General features: G+C 41.9%; 1 protein-coding gene across 5 annotated transcripts in view; it reads right to left on the bottom strand.

The window, feature by feature from the left end:
* sgcd (sarcoglycan, delta (dystrophin-associated glycoprotein)) overlaps positions 1–23,245 on the bottom strand; it is a 431,163-nt gene that overhangs the window by 74,897 nt on the left and 333,021 nt on the right. For all 5 annotated transcript variants that reach the window (XM_024804094.2, XM_004556829.4, XM_024804093.2 and 2 more), the window contains 2 exons: positions 20,640–20,727; positions 16,838–16,957 (listed from right to left, as the gene is read on the bottom strand). In XM_024804094.2, coding sequence (XP_024659862.1) covers positions 16,838–16,957; positions 20,640–20,727 — 208 coding nt within the window. The remainder of the gene's footprint in view (positions 1–16,837; positions 16,958–20,639; positions 20,728–23,245) is intronic.

The raw sequence follows: 23,245 nt of genomic DNA, 5'->3' as shown, positions 1-23,245 counted from the left end.
GTCTGTGCAGTGAGCTGATGCTTCATTAATTTACCACAGCAGCATTTCTTTATAATATAGATAAACAAAGACCCACAGTTGAAACTGCATTTTGTTTTCTTATATTAAGATATTGCAGAGATACTAAATGTGTAGTTAAAGACAGACAGAAGACAGTCCACTTAAAGTGGATCAAAGCGAGCTGCACGTGTCTCACCACTTAAATGAGTTTGACATCGCTGTGATAGTTTGAATGCAGCGTTACGCAGTGATGCTGTAGGACTACATGTGCTCATGCAAAATCTTTCTGGAAGCCACAAACATAAACTCATTAACAGTTGTGCAATTACTGCAAAGCTCCTTCCTAAACCAGTGGTGAGAGATTCCTAACTTAATGACAGCACGTGTGGAGTCACCAGCAGCTGAACACCTGCTGCTTCTGTCACCCCAACCGGTCGCAGCAGATGGCCCCGCCCCTTCCTCAGCCTGGTTCTGCCGGAGGTTTCTTCCTGTTAAAAGAGAGTTTTTCCTTCCCACTGTTGCCAAAGTGCTTGCTCATAGGTGGTCATATGATTGTTGGGTTTTTCTCTGTATGTATTATTCTAGGGTCTTACAGTATAAAGCGCCTTGAGGCGACTGTTGTTGTGATTTGGCGCTGTATAAATAAAACTGAATTGAAGTTTGTTAAAGGTTAAAAAACAAATTAGACTTTTGCTACACATGCATGCAGCTCCGTACTCAGCATGCTAATTCATGTTGTGGACACAGTAAGCTAAGAACAGGTTTAAAAATACACTTAAATACATAAGTACTAGAATAAATATGCACTGACAAATACTGCCACTACACAAAAGGAAGAAGCTTATAGTTCTTAAACAGATGAGGTGTCCTTTCTGTATAGTATCACAATACAACTGAACTTCAAGAGCAGCATACAGCGGGAGAAGATTGCTCCTGGCAGGCACAATTCAGGGCCAAAAAAGGACCCTTCTTCCTCCGAGGGGCTCAATTGGTTTGATATCCCAGGTTCAAAATTCTCAAAAGTCTCTCTCTCTCTCTCTCTTTTTTGCCCCGTCTTCTTTGAAATATCGTCCATGACACGAAATAGAAACGCATTAGAAGTCCTCACAAGAATTCCTGAGAAACGACACGCTCCCAGGGGCGAATATTCACACTGAGGCTTCATAACATACGAGGCGACCCTGGAGCAAAAAGGTCTGGTGCAAGGTTAGCTTCAGGCTACCGAGGGTCCACAGGGCAAAGACAGACGCAGAATAATGCCAGCTCCCTCTGAGCGCTTGGCAGGAAGACATCAAAACACAAACAGACTTCCCTCATTACAAAACAGACGAGGCAGAGTCGGTCAGACGTGTCAGAGCGAGCGCGGAGAGGGCAGCTGATCCCCGAGCCCTCTCTGGTCACGACCCTGCGATCAAGAGTCTGCTGGAAGCTGGAAGGTCGGCGTTGTTTCAGTAATGACCGAGAATAAATCAGATCCTGAAGGGGAGAAAGCTGAGGTCAAAGGTGTGGGTAAAATAATTCCAGAGATCAACTGTAGAAGAGCAGAATGAGAAAGGCTTCTCTTTGTATGGAGCTGTCCTTTCAAAAATCTCCAATTAAATTCCTTCTTCCTGTCTGTCTGACATGAGGATGAATGTTTTAATGGCGATTTTTCTCTTTCAGAGCCCCAAATGCAGCTCCTGGACTTCGATCATCAAAACAGGTGAACGCATAAAAGAGGTCGATGCTAAAATTGTTCTGCAATTTGACCTCGGAGTGAAATAATCTGCCCTCTGGTTTAAGATCGGCCTGTCAAGCACACAATAAAGATGCTGAAATAAGAGGAAACTGAGGGTATTTGGAACAAACTTTTTGCTCTTCAAGCAAGAAGTTTTAGTGAAGATTAAAACTGAAGTTGGTGTGTTTGGAAGATGTAAGAGCAGAGACCAGCTCCAACATGGCGTCCATAGACCGTGGAACCTCAGTGAAATTCAATAACTTGTAGAAATGACAGGCGATGCTATTGCAGAGTCATGAACGCAGCTGCAAAATGGTAAATGAAATGGTAAATGGCCTGTATTTGTATAGCGCTTTTCTAGTCCCTAAGGACCCCAAAGCGCTTTACACAACCTGTCATCCACCCATTCACACACACATTCACACACTGGTGATGGCAAGCTACATTGTAGCCACAGCCGCCCTGGGGCAAAACACACAGATTAGTGACCGGCACTCAGCTTAAACTGAGTATGTCTGGATCACCTTCACCTCCAAATTACCACGAGGAGCCTGAGTCATTTTAACTCAGACTCTTTAATTCTGTGACTAGACAATGTCATTAAAATCAGGAACATCCTGTCCATGCAGCTTTTACTTCTGTGCTGAACTTTGGTCATTCTTGTCTCGGATGTTTGGACTGTCTAACTGCATCAGTGCAAAGTCCAACAAAGCTGTGAATTGTTGGAACATTTTAAAAACCGATGATTGTGTGCTTGCTTCCTGAACCCTGGAGGCTACAGAGCGACAAATGGAAGAACATGAGCTTTATTTACTTTGCTCCTTCCACCTTTGAGACCCCAAATGAAATGACATTAGAGTTGTTGGGCTACATTGGTCTCTAGTGATTGGTTGGGGAAAATTGAATTCCCCTTCCACTTAAACGTTGCTAGAATCAACATAGCGTCAGACTGACATCGGACTTGTAATTCCTTATTTTCTGTTTGCCCTTGAAGTTTGAAAATCCTTTATTAGACACAGAAGGTTTCCCATGTTAGCGTCTCTTCATCAGCTCCTTGTTAAAATCAGAATTGAATCTGAACTCACATCTTCACATACAGATGAACAATCGGGCCTCACCACATCTTGAAGGCCTCATAGCACCCACAGTGTATACGACTGTTGTGTGTCGTTAACCTTTGTGTGCTCCCACAGTTTTTACTCTGTGTGGTTTGTTGTTTGCGCTCTCTTCACCTGCCCCAGCTGAACATGACTGACCCAGCCTTAGGCTGGATCTCCTGCAGGTCCCACCCTGGTTAAGGGAGTTCCTCCTCCTACTGTGGCCAAGTCTTGCTCAAGGTTGGGTTTATATATTTGGGGATGCAGTGGCCCAGGAGGTAGAGCAGGTTATCTACTAATTGCAAGGCTGGCGGTTTGATCCGTGGTTGATCCAATCTGTATGTCAACGTATCCTTGGGCAAGATACTGAACCCTGAGCTGTTCCCAATGTGTTCATCAGAGGGTAGATATTAGACAGAAAGCACTGAGATGCAGAAAACAGTGCTTGGATGAATGGGTGAATAACAGATGCGCTATAAATCTCTCCGGGTGCTCAAGCAGAGCAGAAACAAACTATATAAGAACCAGTTTAGTTCGGTTTGACCTAACTGTCATCTTGAGATGGGCCAAATCACATCTCAGGGCCAACTTAAATGTGTTTTTCTCTGATTTACATTAAAATCACTGCACAAAACCCAACACAGTATGAGAAATGCACGGGTCTACTTTGTATGTCCTCACAAAGCTTCAGCACAACTTAGCAGTGCAGTACTGTATATGGTTCTGCTCTGCAGACAGACTCAGGAGCTTCAGTATGGTTTCTACTTTCAGTTGCAAAATCATCTGGAAAGGGAGAAAAACTGTCTGCAAAGGGCTTATTTATCCCCTCTATTACCTCCATCCAGACAGCATAAATAATATAAAATGACATCGACTGCTAGAGAGAAATACTGAAAGAAAAACATTAGATTTTTAGGAGCCTTTTAAAATGTTTTCTTTGAGACATTAAGGAAAATGTAATTGAGACAAATGGGGCAAAGGTGTGGAGTTCGGAGGTTCACTGAGGTGCGCATGCGTTGCACAGAGATATTCTGTGTTTTGCAGCTCTACAGAGAATCCAGAGCACCAGACTTTGGCCTGAAACGGTCTGTTCAGCCACAACAATAAGAGACGAGGATTTTCTCTGTAAATCAACTATAAGAATCACACCACTGAAAAATTCATTTTCCTCCATCTCCCTGGAGTCCTTGAATTAATATTTGATGCCGTTCTATTTTACTCTCTCAGTGTGAGTGTTACATTATACAATTAAGCTGTGAAAGTGTTATGAGTTTGGCATTGTTTTCATCCATCTGCCAACTGAAACGCTTCCTCTGATCCCACTTTTAACACATCCTCTGTGGACGAGTTTCTGGAGTGACCACAGTGTGCAGATGTTGTCCCGTTAGCCGTGATGTGGCATCGTTTAAAACAGCCCAGAGAGATTTTTTTCATCTTAAATTTAAAACTGTGTAAACAGAAATTCAAATATTAAAATATTCTCTTTCACACTTTTCACTCCTCTCCTCAGAAACCTGTGAACTTGCACTCATCTGTGTGAAGTCCCGAGTCCTGACACTGAATCTTCTGAAAGTTCATTTCAAAGCACCAAACTTAAAGAAGTTCGCAGCTGTCGGGTCTTAAAAGTTAAGCCATCGCTGAAGCGTCTTAAACTGCATTCTTTCTTATGTCCAGCAGGAGGCCGAAGGTTATTTTGGCAAAAGAACATTTGCTGATCAGTCATTCAGAAATTTATTTCTTTGATTAATTTTGAATTTGTGATGATTCACCTTTTAAGATTTGAACTCCATTAACAGTTTTACTTCTAGCCTCTAACAGCCACTGCTCCATTTCATGACCATTTCCTGCTAATAATAAAATATAAGAAAATTTAATATTTTTTAAACATATTACTGGAAGTTTTAAACTAATTTAAATGAACAATAAATAAAGTGTTTATATTTATTTTAGTGCTGTCAGCGTTAATCTCGTTAAAATGACGTTAACGCTATAACCACATTAACAAGGAAAATCTCCATTAGCGAGTTAGCGTGGATCGCCCCGTTCAGCCACGCGCAAACTCGCTAGCGGAGATTTGCCGCATTATGCCGGTTATGGCGTTAACATAATTCATACGTTTTTTAATTCCAGACTTTAAACCAACCATGGTGGATCGTGTACTGATGTACAGTTCACCAAAAGCTTTCTGCGGTACTCCTTCCTCCTGTTTTTCCTTCGTTTTTTAGTCGCAATAACAACTGTCACTACCCGATCCGTACCGGAAACCCGATCGGTACCCCGCATGCGCGAAAGGTGTCTACTTCCGGTCGAAGCATTTTACGATAGTTACAGGTCAGAGTATCTGTTAAGATGTTAAGAATAATAAGTACCTCTTAAAATGTTTCCGATAATGAAAAATTTAATATAATGTAGACAAAAACAAAAAAATAAAACGATAGTGACGGATCAGGGCTCCCCGATCCGTACTGCGCATGTGCAGGGGTTTTCTTCTTCTTCTGTTCGTTTAATGGCAGTTTACACCCCAGTGTTCGAGGATACTGCCACTTGCTGACCGAGCGAATGTAAACTGAATTAGCGTCATTACAAACGTGAGTTAAATTTGATTTATTGATAGTCGAGTGTGTTTATGCTTGTCTGTGTGGAGAGGATTGATTGGAATAGTGATGATGATGTCCGCTATCACTGTCAATTGCCAGTAAACACGTCATCTGGCTGCTGAATCTTCACGTGACATATTACAAAGTCTGTATTATTAATTCTGTAATTAGGCGCCATTCTTCTTATTTTACGGCGCTGTTGTTCAATTGGGGAACGCTCTGTGTTGAGGAGAAAAGCATAAATTTCTTTGTATACGGATTATCCATAGTTTAAATGTCCCGGTAGTCGAAAAGGAGGCAGAGCTGTTGAGAAATGCTAGGAGCTAACTGGGCGCTAACAGTATCATTCAAATATATTGAACGTCGCAATGCTGGCAAAGAGAGGAAGTGACGTAAGATTTGCGCATGCGGGGTACCGATCGGGTTTCCGGTACGGATCGGGTAGCGAAAACAACAACAATAAAAAACCCCCAAAGAAGAAAAGTTTCTTTCTTTTGCTACTTTTTTTTTTTTACGAACAGCTTGCCTCACTTACTAAATAGCACCACCTTGTGGCAGAGGCTGTGCAGTCCACATCCAAACATGGAACAAGAAAAAAAAAAAAAAAAAGGATAATTGATGTTAACATTAGCTGATCGTTGACCATTTGTATGTGATCAAATTGATTAATTACAACATTAATGGTGAGGTACTTTATATCTAACAGAATGATTTCCAAAACATTCAACATGCAGAGACCTGAGTATCACAACATCAGTTGTCCTCTTACCAAATTCTGCAAACATTCCTTGCATCTTTTTGCATAAACTAGAGTTGCATTAAAGCAAAAATAAACCAAGCACTTGTATTTCAGCCCGGTTTATTTCTCATGAAAAAGACTGTTATAGTTTGAAGGATTGTGCTAAATTTGAACAGAACAGTGATGGGTGAGGAAATGAGCACAAGACCCCGGCAGCTTTCCAGAAAAATGATCTAAAATCACTGAAACAATATTAAGTCTCATAACTCAAAGTGTATTTAAATGGTAATTTTTTAAATGTGCTTGCAGTCATAATTGTTTCAATGAACACTTCATTTCTTAAAATAAAAATATTAAACCCTTGAGAAAAAAACGTGTGTTTAAAACGCTTAAACAATGCGAATGTCTTCTCTCTGGGTAAAGCTGGGAGGTTTCCTCTAAATTTGTCTTCAGCGAATCGTCTGTACAAATGCAACATGCTTCCATTTGGCCAAATCTGAACTGATGATTTTTAGCAGCGAGATGGCTCACTGTCACCTCCGACTGCCGGAGAAGATGAAGTCAGTGCAGTGAAAGCTTTCATATGAGATCGCACACAAGAAAGAAAAGAGAAAAATCGTTTGCTTTCATGATGCTTTTCTGTGATCACACCACCATCCTTGATTTGCCTCTGCAAAAATATGAAAAAGGCTGAGAACTATAATGTGGAGTGGTAATTACTCAGTGGGCGCATCAAAGCGGACCAAGTGCTGATAACGCGCCTCAAACAGGGCAAAGACTATTGCAATTACCTTTCCCTCCACTCACCTTTCTTTTCTTCCTCTGCTCTCCTCTTCCCCCTACAGTCTAGCCTGCACTATCATCAGGGCCTGAATACGCTGGAATTGGCGCAGGCTTCAGAGAGTCAATGGGACATAATTGAGGGTAATGAAAGGAGTTTAATTATAATTCCAACAGACAGGAAAAGAAAGAAAAAAAACATTGGGTAACGTTGTGATTTTTGCAAGGCCTTTGGATCATTTTGGCAAGCTCTCATTACACCGAAGGCAGTGCGAGGTGTTTGTGTGTGTTTACATGTGGGGATGAAAGAAAGAAAAGCACAAAAATATTCTTAAAATTCACAAAAATAACAGAAATTTATCTGCCTCCCAAACACAGAGGGATTACGAGAGCTTAACGCAGACGAATTATTTTATGTTTATTTGGTTCAGAAACACATTTTACCTTCAACTCTGACGGCTCAGCTTCAATTCCCAACTCAGTCCAATTAGTTTTTTACATAAAGGTCTGTAATCACGCTCACTGTGTCGGCCTGCCAGACGGCACACGTCTTACAAAAAATCACTGCTGGGGTCTCAAAACAACATTCTCAAACAACTTATTTGCATGGGCAAATACATTGGGGAGGATACGCAATGCTCATATTGAACACCTCCCCAAAATAGTCACTGCAAACATTTACATTCGCCCCTCTGGTAACTTAAGACTGATTAACTTTTTGGCAGGGCCATCGTGCTGCAACACTGACAAGCAAGTCAGCTCTTCTTCCCACCCAGCATTAATGCCACGGCATCCTGAAGTGTGATCTTATTTATATAGCGCCAATTTACCATAACAGTTACTGCTTTATATTGCAGTGTAAAGACCCTACGATATTAGAAAGAAACCGCACCTCCGATGAGCAAGCACTGGGCGACAGTGGGAAGGAAAAACTCCTTTTAACAGGAAGAAACCTCCAGCAGGGTGGGACCATCTGCTGTGACCGGATGAGGGTGAGGGGCAGGAAGACAGGACAAAAGACAAACTATAGGAGTGAGAGCCAGAGATGAATAAGGTGCATAAACACGTAGTGAGTGAAGAAGAAACACTCACTGCATCATGGGATGTCCTCCAGCAGCCTGGGCCTCTTACAACCTAACTAAGGGCGGATTCAGGGTTATGTGACCCAACCCGAGTTATATGCTTCAAATTTAAATTAAGCCCCAAGATCGAAAATGACAAACATGCCTTTGTGACTGAAATATCAAATCTAAGGTCAGATTTAGTGTCCAGCAGTAGGACAAAAGTTCTAACTGGCCAAAGATACTGACAAAGTTAGAAAAATCGACATGAAAAAACCTGACATGATGCATCTCAAGGGGGTTTTTGCTCTAATTACAGTTTAAAATAGAAGGCCACTGAAGGAGAGCGCATCCTCTGCAGAGGCCACTGGCCTCTCTCTCTTTGCTGAAAGTGATCTACGTCCACACCAATTCTCTTTGTCCATCCACTTTCTCCACGCCTGGTTTCATTACGTGAGCCTCGGTAGTTTTAACACAAAAACAGAGACACTTCGCTGAAAACAAACAGCTCTGTCGTGTCCTGATCTGTTGCCCGAGCAAGCATTGCTTTGATCGCACCTCATAAGCACAGCTCATTGTCAAAACGCTTTTCACATTGACTGATTCTGTCCAATGCCAGCACTCTGGTCAGAGCAGGTTTCAACTGGAATCCAGTCAAAGCAATGAGGGGTGATCAGATTTAAAGGAATGGGCCTGTAAAAATCACCCATACCCATTTTATTTGGTCACATATCCCCTTTTAGTTCGTTTTTCTGGGCATGTCTAGACAGCTGCTATTTTTAAGATCACCAGAAGTCACATCCTGATCACTTGAAGAGTCCACAGTTTCTAAGCCTGTAGGCAGTGGGTCAGGAGAGAGTGAAACCAGGACAATGCTTCTCTTCTTTTCCTTGACATTCAAGGGGTTGAATTCGTCCCTCAGGGTTAGACTGTCAAAGTGCAGTAGCATCAAAACTATCTGAACTGTGGTGCATGCCAGCGTGTGGCAGCACACAGCACACAATCTTCCCACGCCACCTGGACCACTCACCAGAGTTTCTTAAAAGCAAAGTTGAACAATAACCACTGTGAGACGCTTCAGGACATCCAGCACTGACAGCAGAACACGGACATGGACGAATGGCAATAATCCTGGGAAATTGGGAATAATCGGTTAATGCCCACATTTCAATCTCAGATGAAAAACAACGTGTCGCGCTTTAATATTTTGGACCATTTTGTTCAGGGACATCCTCGCCTTTACAGACACACACAGAGGAAGACATGAAGAAATCAGTAGGTAAAGGAGGAATGGACTAGACATGGGTAACAAAGATTACAGATGCAAAAATATAAGAACTGCCAACTGAATCATGAACATAGATCTACCTTGACTGCAACAGAGCTTGGCATAGTGGTCTGCCTGAACTGTGTCCAGGAAGATGCCTCAAGACATGACAGTTTAGGTACTGCGACCCTGATAAGGACAAACGGAAGACAATGGATGGATGGATGAAGCTGTATAATAGCAGAAAAACATGGCTGTGGATCAATGGGTCAGAGGAACTACGTAAGCTGCTGTGGATTGCAAAGCAGCCTGCAGATGCAATGGGATGCCAAAACAGACGAATCAGATGTGGAGGAGGTCATCAGCTCTGTCATGTCAAGTGGTTTGGCAGTAAGATCAGCTGTAGCCAGCTACAGTAGCCGATCTACCTGGACCACCTGGATGTTTTTGACATTAAGCTCAATTTTAAAGAACCAAAGACCGAAATCTACCAATTTAATCAAAATTGTACAAAAGCAGAAAAACATGACTGACAACAGCAGTGATAACAGTTAAAATAATCTGTATTATTCTAGAAAAGTTGGAAACACGCCGACGTTTCACAGTCAAGCAACACATTCATAAACTACTCTGAACACATGCGATCCAAACTATGTGCTCAGAGTTTTGCAGTTTATACTTCTGTTTCATTTTTTTCTTACTTTGACCTCACTTTGATCTCCAGCATGCCACATGTGTTTGTTTACATCGACTCTCAAGCTCAGAATGATACTTTACCTTGATGTAGTGCAGTTTCACTACACTATAAAACTGAACCCTGATGCAGTAAAACTGAAAGGAATTCTGACACAGACATGACAAACAATTAGACCACACTGTAGGTAGAAACCACAGTTCAGTTACATGTTTTAGTACGTAATAATAATTAAAACACTCAACATTTCTCCTGAATGTGGGGAAAAAATCCTGGGGAAGATTATAAGCAGCCATTACAGCTTGAAAAATGTCGTTGATATACGACCGTTCCAGCTCCTTTTCCCACAAAGCAAAAAGCTGCTAAAATGAGCAAAAACAATCCACATAAAGGATTTAGGTCAGGTTTGACCCATCCTATCATTACATTCCCTCTGTTTGTGTTCTCATTTACTGTCCGTCAGCTGGGAGCCTGCCACCGTGTCTGACTAGACTATAAATAGTAGAAGGCACTGATGGCGGCGTCATGGATTTCCAATGACCTCAGTTGGACCAATTAAAGTTACACACAGGGGATAATTATGTATTTTATTGGTGGGGAGGAACGATGGGCCTGGTAATGACATGTGGCAGCTTTATAAGCCTCCGCGGTGCCTTCATACGTCAATGGGACAACAGAACCGACAGCAGCTCGTCTACAGCTGCTGTTTCAGCCGTCTGTTAGAAGAGCGCACTCACATGCAAAGTTAATAATGCATATTGTAACTGTGTCACACACTGCTCTCCAACTGTTTGTACTAGTCAAAGACCAAGCCATTGCACGTCCTTCCTATTCATGAACTAAAGAGAAAACAGAGAAAGGGACCGAGTGGGTGTAAGCAAGAAAAACGTGTCCAGTTGGATCTGAATACCAGAAATATATTCAGTCCCAGTGAAGGCCACACTCGGAAATGAGAATCTACTTTATTAGAGGTATTTTTGTCAGATCCTTTTTAGATATATATGTCTACTTCTCTACATAATTTTATGTTTGCTATAACACTTATAAATCATATCTTTTGTTAACATCACTGGTCTATTTAAGTCAACAGAAACGACACTATGTTTTCTACGAGTCTTAACCTGTTCTCAAAGTGATATTTCACAATAAATGCATTTATATTTCAAGCAAGTCATCAGACAAATACGTCTGTCTAAGGGCAACATGACATCATAGATGCAACAGCAGCGTTGACGGGGATGGAGGAGGTGGAAAGAAAAGATACCTCCTCCATCCCGACCTCCTCTCTAAAAGATTGTTGCAGTGCTACATACAACATGTTATTTCCACTCCTGCCTTTAGATGACAACAATCAATATTCGCAGTTCAAACTCCATCTTTAAGATCCCACAACAGCCAAATAAACAGAAGCAGTGACAGCGAATATAATATCTCTGCCTGATCTATCCAGGACTCCAATATTTTTTGAGCACGGACCGAATCATTTCTCAGAGCATGAAATGTGAAATATAAAGACTGAATCTTCCTTCGGCTTGTTCTCGTCTGGGGCTAAATTCTTGTACAAGTGTTTTTGTGTTAATGACAAAATAAACTCGAAGCGAAAAAAGAAAATATACTGTAAGAAGTGAAATTCAGGTATCGCAGCTACACTGAAAATCTTCACACGTTTTTTTTTTAGAAATTAGACAAATGCAGCGAAGCTCAAAGACAAGATTAAGAAACACAGGAGTAAAACAATAAGAGACACGAAGCGCAGTTCGGTCTAACACACCTACATTCAGAACCTTTGAGAATAACAGAAATCTTTCAGGAGCTGAAAGAGCTGACTGCGTCTGCCGAGGCAGCCGATGCCAAGGTGTTTGATTATCCCCGTCGCCTTGAGCGGCCTCGTCGAGCAGCTGTGGAGATAAACGGAGTAATTGACAAATTGCGGGTGCTCTCTCTCTGCCACCGCTCCCGACTGCTTTTTAGTGTTGTTGCCACGGTGGACTGAGCTGCTGAGAAAGCTCGAGTTTCATTCAGATTTCCTTCGTTTTTCCTGCCGCGTCTGTCTCAAGAGGGCATAACCTGGAAGTACGAAGGGCTCTTTGAACTGTGTTGAGTAAAAGAAGAGTTAGAAGAAGCAGCTAATGAAGCTGGAATTCAAACTCAGGCATAACTGCACACCAACAGCAGCACTGATCATTTCAGTTTGTAACCTCCTGCAGAAATATTAATGAAATTATCTGATAAAGACTGTCAGTGAGGTTTGTGCTTATTTTTTGGTGAGTGAAACTACGTATTCGAGCAGCACTCCACCAAAAGCAATCACAACAGCAGCTGTAGCGCTGTGTCAAGCCTTCGTCTCTTTATATTCTGTTTCCAAGGAGCCAGACATTCCCGTCATTTTTAAAGTAGCCTTGATTAATGGCTCTCCAGGCTTACTAAGGGTTTTCACAGTCTTTCTCTGGACATTGGCTGCTTTTACATTCACCTTCAGTCCGATCCATCAGAGGAATGCTTCTTTGAGCTATTTAAGCATAAAAACACATGTAGCTCAACAGGTGAACCAGTGTTGTGTCTACACATAACAGACAACTTGAGGCACTTTTGCAAAAACACGTAATCTGTTCCCATTTCTTTAGTTGAAAGAACAATAAATATCAAAACTAACATCATCAATGAATATTTGACATGCAGTTTTCCTAATTGGGCTTCCATCAAGTCAGCAAAGTGGCACAGAAAAGAAGATCAGACACCAACTCGGGAGGAATAGAAAGACAAACGCAACAACATTGTCATCCCCTATGTAACCGGTGTATCGGAAAAACTCAGGAGAGTTTTCTCCAAGTACGACATCACAGTGTACTTCAGACCCAGCAAGGACAAGACTCAGCAGTTCATCTGCATCTAAAGGACAAAGATCACTCTTTCGAGGACGCCAATGTTCACATTTTGGACAGAGAGGACAGATGGTTTGAAAGAGGAGTGAAAGAAGCATCTATGTCCACTGTGAGCGACCATCTTTGAACAGAGGCGGGGCTTACGACACCAACTCTCTGCCATCTATAATCCAGTTTTGAGTTCCCTCCCCAGACGCCTTAACGCCCACTCACATCCTGGGCCATCTGACCTCAGGAAATCACATGATAGGGTGGGGTGGACCTACACCCGTCTTCACACCTTGGCTCGTGTGATTAGGTAGAAGATCATTAGGAGGTCCATTGTCCCTCTTGGGGGACACTCCCACAGGGCTTAAATCTGGGACTCTCCACCATTTGACCCTAGAACTGAAGAAGCTTCTCAGATTACAGGTGAAACGTCTTCAAGCAACTTAAAGAAGTCCAGACGCTTTTCTTTCCAAGCTCCTTAGACTACGATGACCTGGATGACTGAGAACCTTCACAGACATCAAAACGAACAGTTTGACAGGCACTAAACAGAACGTTTGCACCAAAATAGGGACTCTCCAAGAGCATGAGCTCAGCACAAACTCAGCATATCTAAGCACAGTGTGTAGTGTTCTTAACTGGTGTAGTATATTTGATCATTAATTATTTTTTTGTTTTTGGGACGTCTGCATGCATCATGCATCGTCATTTTCCTCCCTGAAATTTTTAAGCAAATGCAAAAAAACTGGCAGATGTAGCCAATATGATAGAAATCAAAAATAATATGCAAACACTCCATTTTTTAAATGGAATTTTATGGCAATTATTTCATGATTCAGGCTTTAAATTGTCAAAAAAAAAAAAAAAAAAGCTGCTGAACATGACAAGTGGAGGAATTCAAATCAGTTTATTTATACAGCCACAAATCACATCAACAGTTTCCCCAAGGTGCTTTATATTGTAACCTGAGAGATGGATCTGATCCTTCAGTTTGTCCACCTACTGTTCACTGAAGCTTCATCAGAAATGGCCTAAGTCAAGGGTGGCTGTCAATACGACATTTTCAGGAAGGGAAACGGGGAGAAAAAGTTCATACATCTAAGAAAGCACCTGACTGACAACGATCCCAAACACGCTGCCAATGCAGTGAAAGCAAACCTGGACCGAAAAACACCCAGAGCCTGATCCTCAACATTACTGAAGCAGAGTGGGATCATCCTGACAGACAACAAAAAGGGAGAAACAGCCAAGGAAGAGCTTTGAATGTCTTTCAAAAAGCCTGGAGAACGATTCCTGAAGACTACTTATAGAAATCCAGAGAAGCTGCCACACATACGAGCAGACCATATATTAACTTTCAAACTTGTTACAATTATACAAACTCTTTTTTTTGCCTTGTTTCCATCCATTTCTCATTTAGCAGTATATAAAGAAATGATTTGAGACTTTTGTCCTGTTTTGTACCTTTGAGGCTTGGAAATGCATCAAAAACCAGTCCAGAAACCAACGGGTGAAGTCAAGGTGGCTACATCCATCTTTTAAATACAGTCTGGTTATGCCACCAAATGTGAGACATTGAAATAAATATTGCAACAAAAGCTACACCTTTCTATTAAACAACTCACAGCGCTACCTGTCCTTCCTCTCCTCTGTGCCGTCCGTCACCAGCCTCCGTCTGTGCCTCCCTCCATCAAGAGGAGCACTTTGCAGAGACCGGTGACAGTAATAAAGTCTGACTCAGTGAGGCTGGAAAGGATGTAAATGAATGTAGATGAGGATGAAGAGTAATTGCTCACACAGAGTGCTGTGAAAGGTGTGTGTCAGAGAGAGTGAACCCTTTGGAGCTCTTAACTGGAAATGGGTGGCCCAGTCAAAGAGGAGAGACTTCAAATATCTGTTTCTCTATTAATGTTGCTGAATGGATGGAGCAGACGGGCGAGCGTCGGTGAATGATGGCAGATGCAAAAATAATGGGGAATGATGTCACAGAGGAAGCAGCAGAGAGAAAGAGAACGTTTTTAAGTAACAGGGAGGGAAGGAAGAAATTACAGAAGGCGGCTATTATCTCACTAAATATTACATTTTTTGTATTACTGTTCATCTCATTCAGGAACGTACACTCATTCTGTTGGATAAGTGTGGAAAACTGATGTAAACACGCCAAAAAAAGTCTATAAAATGGTGCACACAACACCTACAAAAACTTCTGTATGGCAGACTACCTGACCTCAGTTTGGCCAGTCTCCTTCTCAAAGCGTACCAAATGGCTGCTTTGGCGTTTTCAGTGCATCCCTGGAAAGGTCTGCTTTGACCACATATTCCCTGCACTTTGAGATTTTACCACAGACATCAAACAAACATCAACTTCTGCAACCTGACTTTCATAACGAGGCGCCTTCATCAATGACTTAGACCACATTACAGTTTTCCGTGGAAGGCTCCACCATGCCCATTCCTGATCAACACCTCTGGATCTCTTAGCGATTGTATTACATGCCAATTTATCCTCCCCTTGCAATAATTCCTGAAAAGCCAAGAATCTTTTGCCCACATAAAGACAATATTCACTCAGCATGGCCCTAGAGTCTAGATCAGGGATCTTGAACTCCAGGCCTCGAGGGCCAGTGTCCTGCAGCTGATTTAAATGGCTAAATGACCTCCTCAACATGTCTTGAAGTTCTCCAGAGGCCTGGTAATGAACTAATCATTTAATTCAGGTGTGCTGACCAAGGGTGAGATCTAAAACCTGCAGGACACCGGCCCTCGAGGCCTGGAGTTCGAGACCCCTGGTCTAGATGGTTCATACAACTCTATCCTAAGCCATCTCCGGTGATCAGCACAACCCTAGCCTCAAACCCTAAAACCCACGACCCCATCAGATCAAGAGAGTGAGAGAAGAGAGTGAATGCAGTTAAATGTATGTTCTGGAAAACCATCCTCAGCTCCAGGGGAAAAGCACGACCTCGCAGGTTTCATTCACTGTCACCATAAATCAAAATCCCATTTTTGCAGCGCTGAAAACACAGTTTCACCCTCAGCTCATTAACGACCCTCAGGCGGGGCATCCATGTCAAACAGAGTCTCTGTTTAAGTCAAAGCTCCAGTCTTGTGACATGACCTTATGAGAAAGGGCCGTCAACATTAAGCTTAAATCTGCCACTTCCTGCAGGCAGACTCCGGGATGATCCTCTCTGTTGGAGCGTTAATTGTATGCAGATGCTTTGTTTATGCTTGTATTCATGATGTTGTCTGTGAGCTAATTTTGTCTTCACCATCCTCCGTTACACCCCTCTGCTCTCACAGGAAATCATTTGTCGCAGCGGCGTCACTCGGAGGCCGACTGGCCGTGGCAGTCAGAACAACTCTGTCACTTCTTATCTCCCGTCATAAGCACAAAACTCATTTGTCTAAAGCACTAACATGTCAGCCTCCCCCCCCCCCCAAGAGTCCTGTTGGTGAATATGAGCTCCCCAACACATCACTCTCTTACCTAGCTTGAATTTCTCTCTCTGGAAAAAAACAAACAAACAATCCTCCTCATCCTTTTTGCTAGTTGTCATCTTACTCCTGGCATACACGACTACAACCAGCAGAGATCTGAGCCTTGCTCTTCTCACTATCGACTGCTTATGATGCTAATATAAGCATTACATTACTCTGCTTTGCATTTATTGTATGTCAGTTTGACACATTACATCAGCTTGGATACAAACGCATGTGTGTGTCTCAGTGTGTTTCTCTGTGTGTGAAAGAAAGTAGTATATCTTAGCTAAAGCAGTTACTACTAAGATAACCCCTAAAAAGGCCACAATAAAAGTCCTAAGAATCTCAAGTTAAAGCTTTTTACCTTCCCAAAAGTGAGTCCACCAACAAACAGCAGTTTTAACTCCTTATTAACAACATTGCAACAAGAGCCGCACCTATAAAACAAAAGGCCACGCACTCACGCACATCAGCCATTTTCCCACTTTAGATCCTAACCGAGTATTCAAGGCTTTTGAAGGCGGCCACTCACCCATCACTCGGAGCCGGTCTGCGCCCACCACCACCTCCTGCTCATCGGCGGAGAACAGGAGCTTCCCAGAGGTGGATTTCACTTCAAACATCTTGCCTCGTGCTTTAAATCCACTGGATCCTGAACCGAAGGAGAAGAGAAGAGAGAGGAGACATCAAAGAGGAGGGACTGGAGCTGATTTCTTACCGAATTACCCGAGAACATGAAAACTTTAAAAAAAAAGCACCCTGGTGGAAGATGTGGGACTTATGACCAAACCTGTAATATTGATTTTGTTGTGATTCATGAGACTACTGAGAAAATGTCCAACAAACCGATCCGGTCTTTAAGTCTGACGTCATTAGCTGTGCCTGGGCCCAAACTCAGCTGCAGGCCCCAAAGTCAAATGAACACTGCGGCATTACAGAGAGTTAAAAACTGTCTAAATTCTTTTATCTTTAATAAAATGTTACATCTCTACCAGGTGTAACATCTAAGTTTAACATCTAGGCATCCATGAAAACAGAATTTATTACATTTAACAGAGTTAGAAGTTAGCAGGAAGTTAGCTCGCTAGCTTCCATCTAAACATGACATAGCATGTTCTGACTGAGGGATTTCTGAAAAAATTAAGACGTACAGCTTTGCTATCACTTCCAACATAAATGAAGACAGAAAATTAAACAGCGGTGGCTTTTGTTGGTTTACTGAAGTTGGGCTAGCTGGTATATAATGATGCTACATGACCGCTAGCAACACAGCTATGTTAGCATAGCATAAACACAGTGAAGCTGGAGGATGAACGCTGACTTTTTTCCATTCAATAAAAGTTAATGTGAGGGTTCCCGATGGTTAGGGACAAATGCAATCGCATGGCAGGATGCTGTAAACGGACCAAACTTCAGTCAGGAGAACAACTGAGATCATACAAGGTTAGTCATTTATATACTGCTGCTGGGCTGTAGTTACATCGTAAGGTTTTAAAAACTAAGCTTTAAAATGAACAGTGATAATAAAAACCGAGAGAGGCCGACAGTGATCACTGACTGTTTTTAGGGGCTTATTGAGATTAAATAGAACAAGATACAAAGCATTAATATATGTTAAGAACATACATACATAATATATGTTAAGAACACAACAGCCTTAATAAACAGTCATTTTTAATCACTTAAAGACCGGATTAACTGTGTGTTCTGATCAAATGTAACCAGAGTCAAAGGAGGGATAGACATCCCCTTTGCTAAAGAGGCCACAGGTGTGATGTCATATTTAATCGCAGTGCCTTGTGATATTGTTGTTTGGTCACCAATGCCTAATCCCATTAGTGGAATTGCTGATCATTAATTCATATTGAGCAGACGAGTAAATGCCAATGTCAAGTGGCTTTGAAGGACAGGAAGAATGAAAATAAGGCAACAGTCACATATCAACTAAATGTCACTGTCTTTTCCTTTTATTTGGAATTTTGTTGCTATTCCTAGTTTATAAATTAGAAACAAACCGTTCTGATCTAATTAGAAAGCATGAATTATTCAGCCTAAGCCAGTTTAAGATATTACATAGAACAGAATAAACAAGGAAACATCTCGAGTCTAGTTGTGATCAAACGTTTAGAATTCCAACCATCCAGTTGTGACCTGTTGGTGGAAGCAATCCTCTCTGCAACACGGTTGTGCAAACCAGACATATTTCACTGAACGTGTGCCGGAAAGATCCTCATGCGCCAGCTGACAAAACTCTGACTGGTGTCACAACAAACAAGAAAATGTAGACAACTCCACCCAATTCCAAATTGCTTTGTCTCACGCGGTGGTAGAAGACACCCAACGCAGAGGCTGACTGATTGACACGCGCACAATTGATTCTGTCACTCTCCATCTGGGGTGTGGAGTTCCTCCCCGTACACCAACGCCGCTTAGTCATCAACGCATCCGAGCAGACTTCATCTTCCTCCTCTTCAGACTCGGGAGGCAAATGTCAGCTTGCTTTTTAATGTGAGAGACGCCTCCCGAGCATGTTTACGCCGAGTGATTTCACCAAAAACTGTCAACTCGATCAACGTGACAGGTGGCGAATGAAGAGATGTAAAGAAGAAAGCACAATCACAGAGTAATGGAGGAGAAACTGAGACCTCTTCTGGCATACTTAAAAGGATCAGAGGAGAAATAAAATCACGACGTGTAAATGCTTAATTATAAATAAGGCAATGACTTCTGATAGCAGGAGCAGCTGCTTCAAACATGAGAGTCTGGATTAGAAACGGTTCTCAGAAAGAAATTTGGGAGTTGCAAAATATTTCACATGCTGTAGAAGAACATATGCTAAACAAATGTTCCCTTCACATTCTTGAATCTTTGCAATATGGAATAATTTTAGCTTATCAGACCTCAAAAATTCACTGTGATGGAGAAGTGATGAAACTACTTGACTTTGAAATATCTCCTGTGAATATTTTAAAAGCTATAAGAAGTTATTTGTTGGGTAATGGAGCTTACACTAAAGCCTGTAGTATGAAGCAGGATTAGGTCGCAGTCATATGGGCCTAAAGACCTCCAGCTGGTGACCCCCAGGCAACTTCCAGTTGCTGGGGAAAAAGGTCTACTCCCTGACTGACTGGTGATTGGTTGCTGAAGGTTGCACAGATGGAACCAGAAACCACCTTCTGATTGCTTTGGTCGTTACCAGACTGCTGTGGCTGCAGTTTGGATGGAAGACGCCGAATTGTCTGCAAACAATTTTTCTTTATACGTGAACGGTCTCCATTTACAGTTTTAAAGTTTCACTTAGTGAGTCGTTATTAATAGCAGACGAGCTAGCGTCTTTATTGCAACCAATGTGAGACTGTGGCAATCTAAACCTGACCAAAGCAGTCAAAAAGAGGTACGCACAGAGGGTTAACAAGGAGTGTGGTAACTCTGTGGTAACTTATGCTGAAGAGCCAACCTTCGCTGGAGTAGATTATCTTCTGAGTATTAGATTCGAGGTACAAAACCGATCGGTTCTCTGATCAGCACCTTTTCTGGAGGATTTCTCAAACCTTGCTGAGCTTTTGCTGCAGCAGCTGCTCTGCTGTACAAGCTGTGTTTTGGGTTCAATCTGCATATTTTACAAAGATAGTGCAAACTGTAATTTTACAAAAATAAAGCTTTGCCGCCAGTACAACTGTCCATGTTTGTGACATAATTTCCTCTAGGGATCAATAAAGAATTCTGATTCTGATTGGTTAGATCCACCAACACTGCCATTCTCGTGTGAACATGCTGACAGCTAGACTGTGAAACTCTGTGTTGACTTAACAACTTGGTAATCACCATCATGTGACCATTTAGTCCAGTTGGCTATATTTTTGTTATCTGGTTTCACTTTCACTGACATGAGCAGAGTATGTCAAACTTGTCCTTGTGATGGGCTGACGACCTGTCCAGCATATAGCACACCTAACCCTATCACGGCCCGGATGGACTCCAACCCCTTTGTCATCCTGAATTGGATAGCAATAGAGAAACTGAATGGACGGAGGTTTTGAAAGAATTGGTCCAATTCTTAAATGAGCCTCATTGCGTGGCTGCTATCTTTGCCATATCTCTCTTCTAAGACAAGTTTTAATCCCAAACAGCTTTCTGGCAAAATGAAGGTCAAGTAATGGTAAATGGAATAGAAGACAAAAAGGCGTCACCAGTTCCTGTAACATAGTTCATGAATAAACCTGAGGGGAAGAATCAAAGGAACTCAGATCTACTCCAGTTTAACCGCTGCCTGTGAATCTTTGCAGATTCTAATGAAAACAATGAAAATCAGCGTTTCTCCGGCCGAGTCTTACCTGTGACGAGCTGTGTGAGCAGCTTGTTGTTGTTGTTGACGATATTGACGGACACATTTCTGGATGACTGCAGGAACAGTGGGCGGCCCTGCGGAGAGATCGACCAGGTAACTCATTTAAAGCAAGGTGCAACTGTCATCAAGCTGCTAATGCTTATGCTTCTTCCTGCTCCTTTTTGAACATGGACGTTATTTGGAGTTGTGGTTGCTCGTTTTCCTTTTGTTTGCTTTGTTCATTTGTCTCTTTTAATTCTATTTTTTTATACTTTTTCAACATGTTCAAAATAAAGATTCAATCAATCAATCAATCAATGCTTATTTAATCATGTGAAGTCCAAGTTTTTATCGATGAGGACAAGTAACCCAAACCCTGTTTAAAAAACTAGTTTTATCTGTTTCAGTTAGAATCTTTATTTTTCGTCCTCTGATTGCTGAGACTCTGGGATATTTTTCAAAAGCCAAACATCGTACATTTTAATATATTTATGTGTCCAAATTTACGATAAGGGTTACTTATCACCGACAGCGACTTAGACTAAGGTATAAACACGAGTCGGGGACTGAAAAAAAATTAAAAGGAGTACAAAACAAGAATGGGCCACAACCACTGCTTCATCTTCAACCTTTTATAAGATTTACTTCGCTTCTTCACATCACCTAATTGCCTTGAATTTTTTGGGCTTTCAGCAAAGAAATTGGGTGCAGTTGATTTATAACTCAATACAAAATAAGTGGTGATTGCACGCGAATCCAGATTACCTTCGCTTCACAATAGTTGAAAATTTTAAATGATTAAAATCCAATATCTAATGTTGATGGTACAATTTTATACTGTACTGTGATATAAGAATGCAATATCTAAGGATGATGTTACAACTGAACCACTAACCAGCATTTAGCTGAAAGCACTCCCACTGCATGGCCATCGACTCTCTCACGCTTGCATTGCGTTTGATTTTGTTGCCTTATGTCTTTGCTGTGCTGGTCTTATATGGCCTCAGTCAGCTGCTAGATAATGAAAGTACAAATGCATCCACACACACATAGAGATGGCCACAAAGGTGTGACTTCAGACACACACACCGCCATAACTGTCCGCACTCAGCCTCCTGCTCCGTTTGATAACTTCCATTTCCCAGAGTGCCCTGCATTAATCTGTAATGCTGATCACGTTGGACACTCTGCGCTTTCTGTGCCCGACTAATCTTCATGCCTCAGTCAACTTCTTAATTAGAGATAACGGCCTGACCATTGTGCTGCGCTCGTAGCCGAGGAGGGGATATGCCTTGTGTGTATATTACAGATAACATTATGGCTCTTGCCAAACTTATTGAAGTTCCCACAGTAAATACATCCAATATATGATACACAAGTAGGAACTTATTACAATAACAATGAGGTGTGCACTGAATGTAAAACTAATAAGTTGGAGAACAGTTGACACTTTGTGTTGCATTAACTGTGGACTCGTTTCTGAATGTCACTTTGACAAATATTGCCCAGGTGTGTGTGTAAAGCACTTTTAAGTAGTTTTAAAACAGTGTCCTGAGGTAAACAGACTGTACTTATATACTGCTTTTCTACCCAAATTGAGCACTCAGAGAGTTTTCGTACTACAAGCCTCATGCTTCGACATTCACACACAAACGCACGTTCTGATGGATGAATCACGGCCAACTTGGGGTTCAGTATTTTGCCCAAGGATCCTTCGACATGCAGTCGGAGGAAGCCACAGATCAGACCACCGATCTTCCAATTAGTGGATGACCCACTATGAACCACAGCTGCCCCGAGGTGCCATGGCAGTAAGGTTAGATGTATTTATTTTTAACAGTGCGTACTAGTCGAAAGAAAGAGATAATTCACTCCAAAGAAGATAAAGTATCTGCAATTCAAAGTTTCCCCTCAAAAAAGGGAATTTATTGACTATTTCCAGAGTTTTCTACTAGTTGCTAAAGATTTTTGGTTAGGAGAAACAGATACCAGTGCAAAAACACTCAGAGCCCAGGTTTATAAGTGCTTCTGAGTCAGAAAGATACTAGAAGCTATCTGACTGGGATGCACTTAAACATCCTTAAAACTGCAGTGAGTTTCTTTACTGACAGCTCAATGCAAAGCGGAGCGAAAGCCTACCCAGACACACAAGACGAACGGGAGGTGACCATGTGTTCCCAGACAAGCTGAAGTACTGGAAAACCTCATAGCCTCCAGCTGAACAGCTCTAAAGAGTGAGCAGAGACTCCCCAGCATACTGAGGCACAATAGCAAACTTAACAGTGTTTACAGTGAGCTTCACTTAAATGCATTTTTAATAAAGAGTCACAATAATGACCAGAAATATAAGGAGGAGACGCGGCACTCCAAGAATCCTGAATAGAAATGCTAAAGATCACAGCTGCCCTTTTTCTATTAGCTGATCATGTTGCACTGATGCAGCAGTAGCAACAAGCAGAGGGTCAAAGAGAAGGTTGTCAAGAATTCTCTGGAAAATGCTGCCACCATTCCCGGAGCATCCCGCAGAGCTCCTTGGGCTCTGACTGAAGCAACTGTGCTCCCCTCATCCATAATGTGAATCCGGTTAGTGGCTTCATTGGATGACAATGTGAT

The sequence above is a fragment of the Maylandia zebra genome, linkage group LG10 (genome assembly GCF_041146795.1).
Source record: "Maylandia zebra isolate NMK-2024a linkage group LG10, Mzebra_GT3a, whole genome shotgun sequence".
Classification (NCBI taxonomy): Eukaryota; Metazoa; Chordata; class Actinopteri; order Cichliformes; family Cichlidae; genus Maylandia; species Maylandia zebra.
Note: the sequence above shows the minus strand (reverse complement) of the source record. Positions and strands in the feature narration are given on the sequence as shown.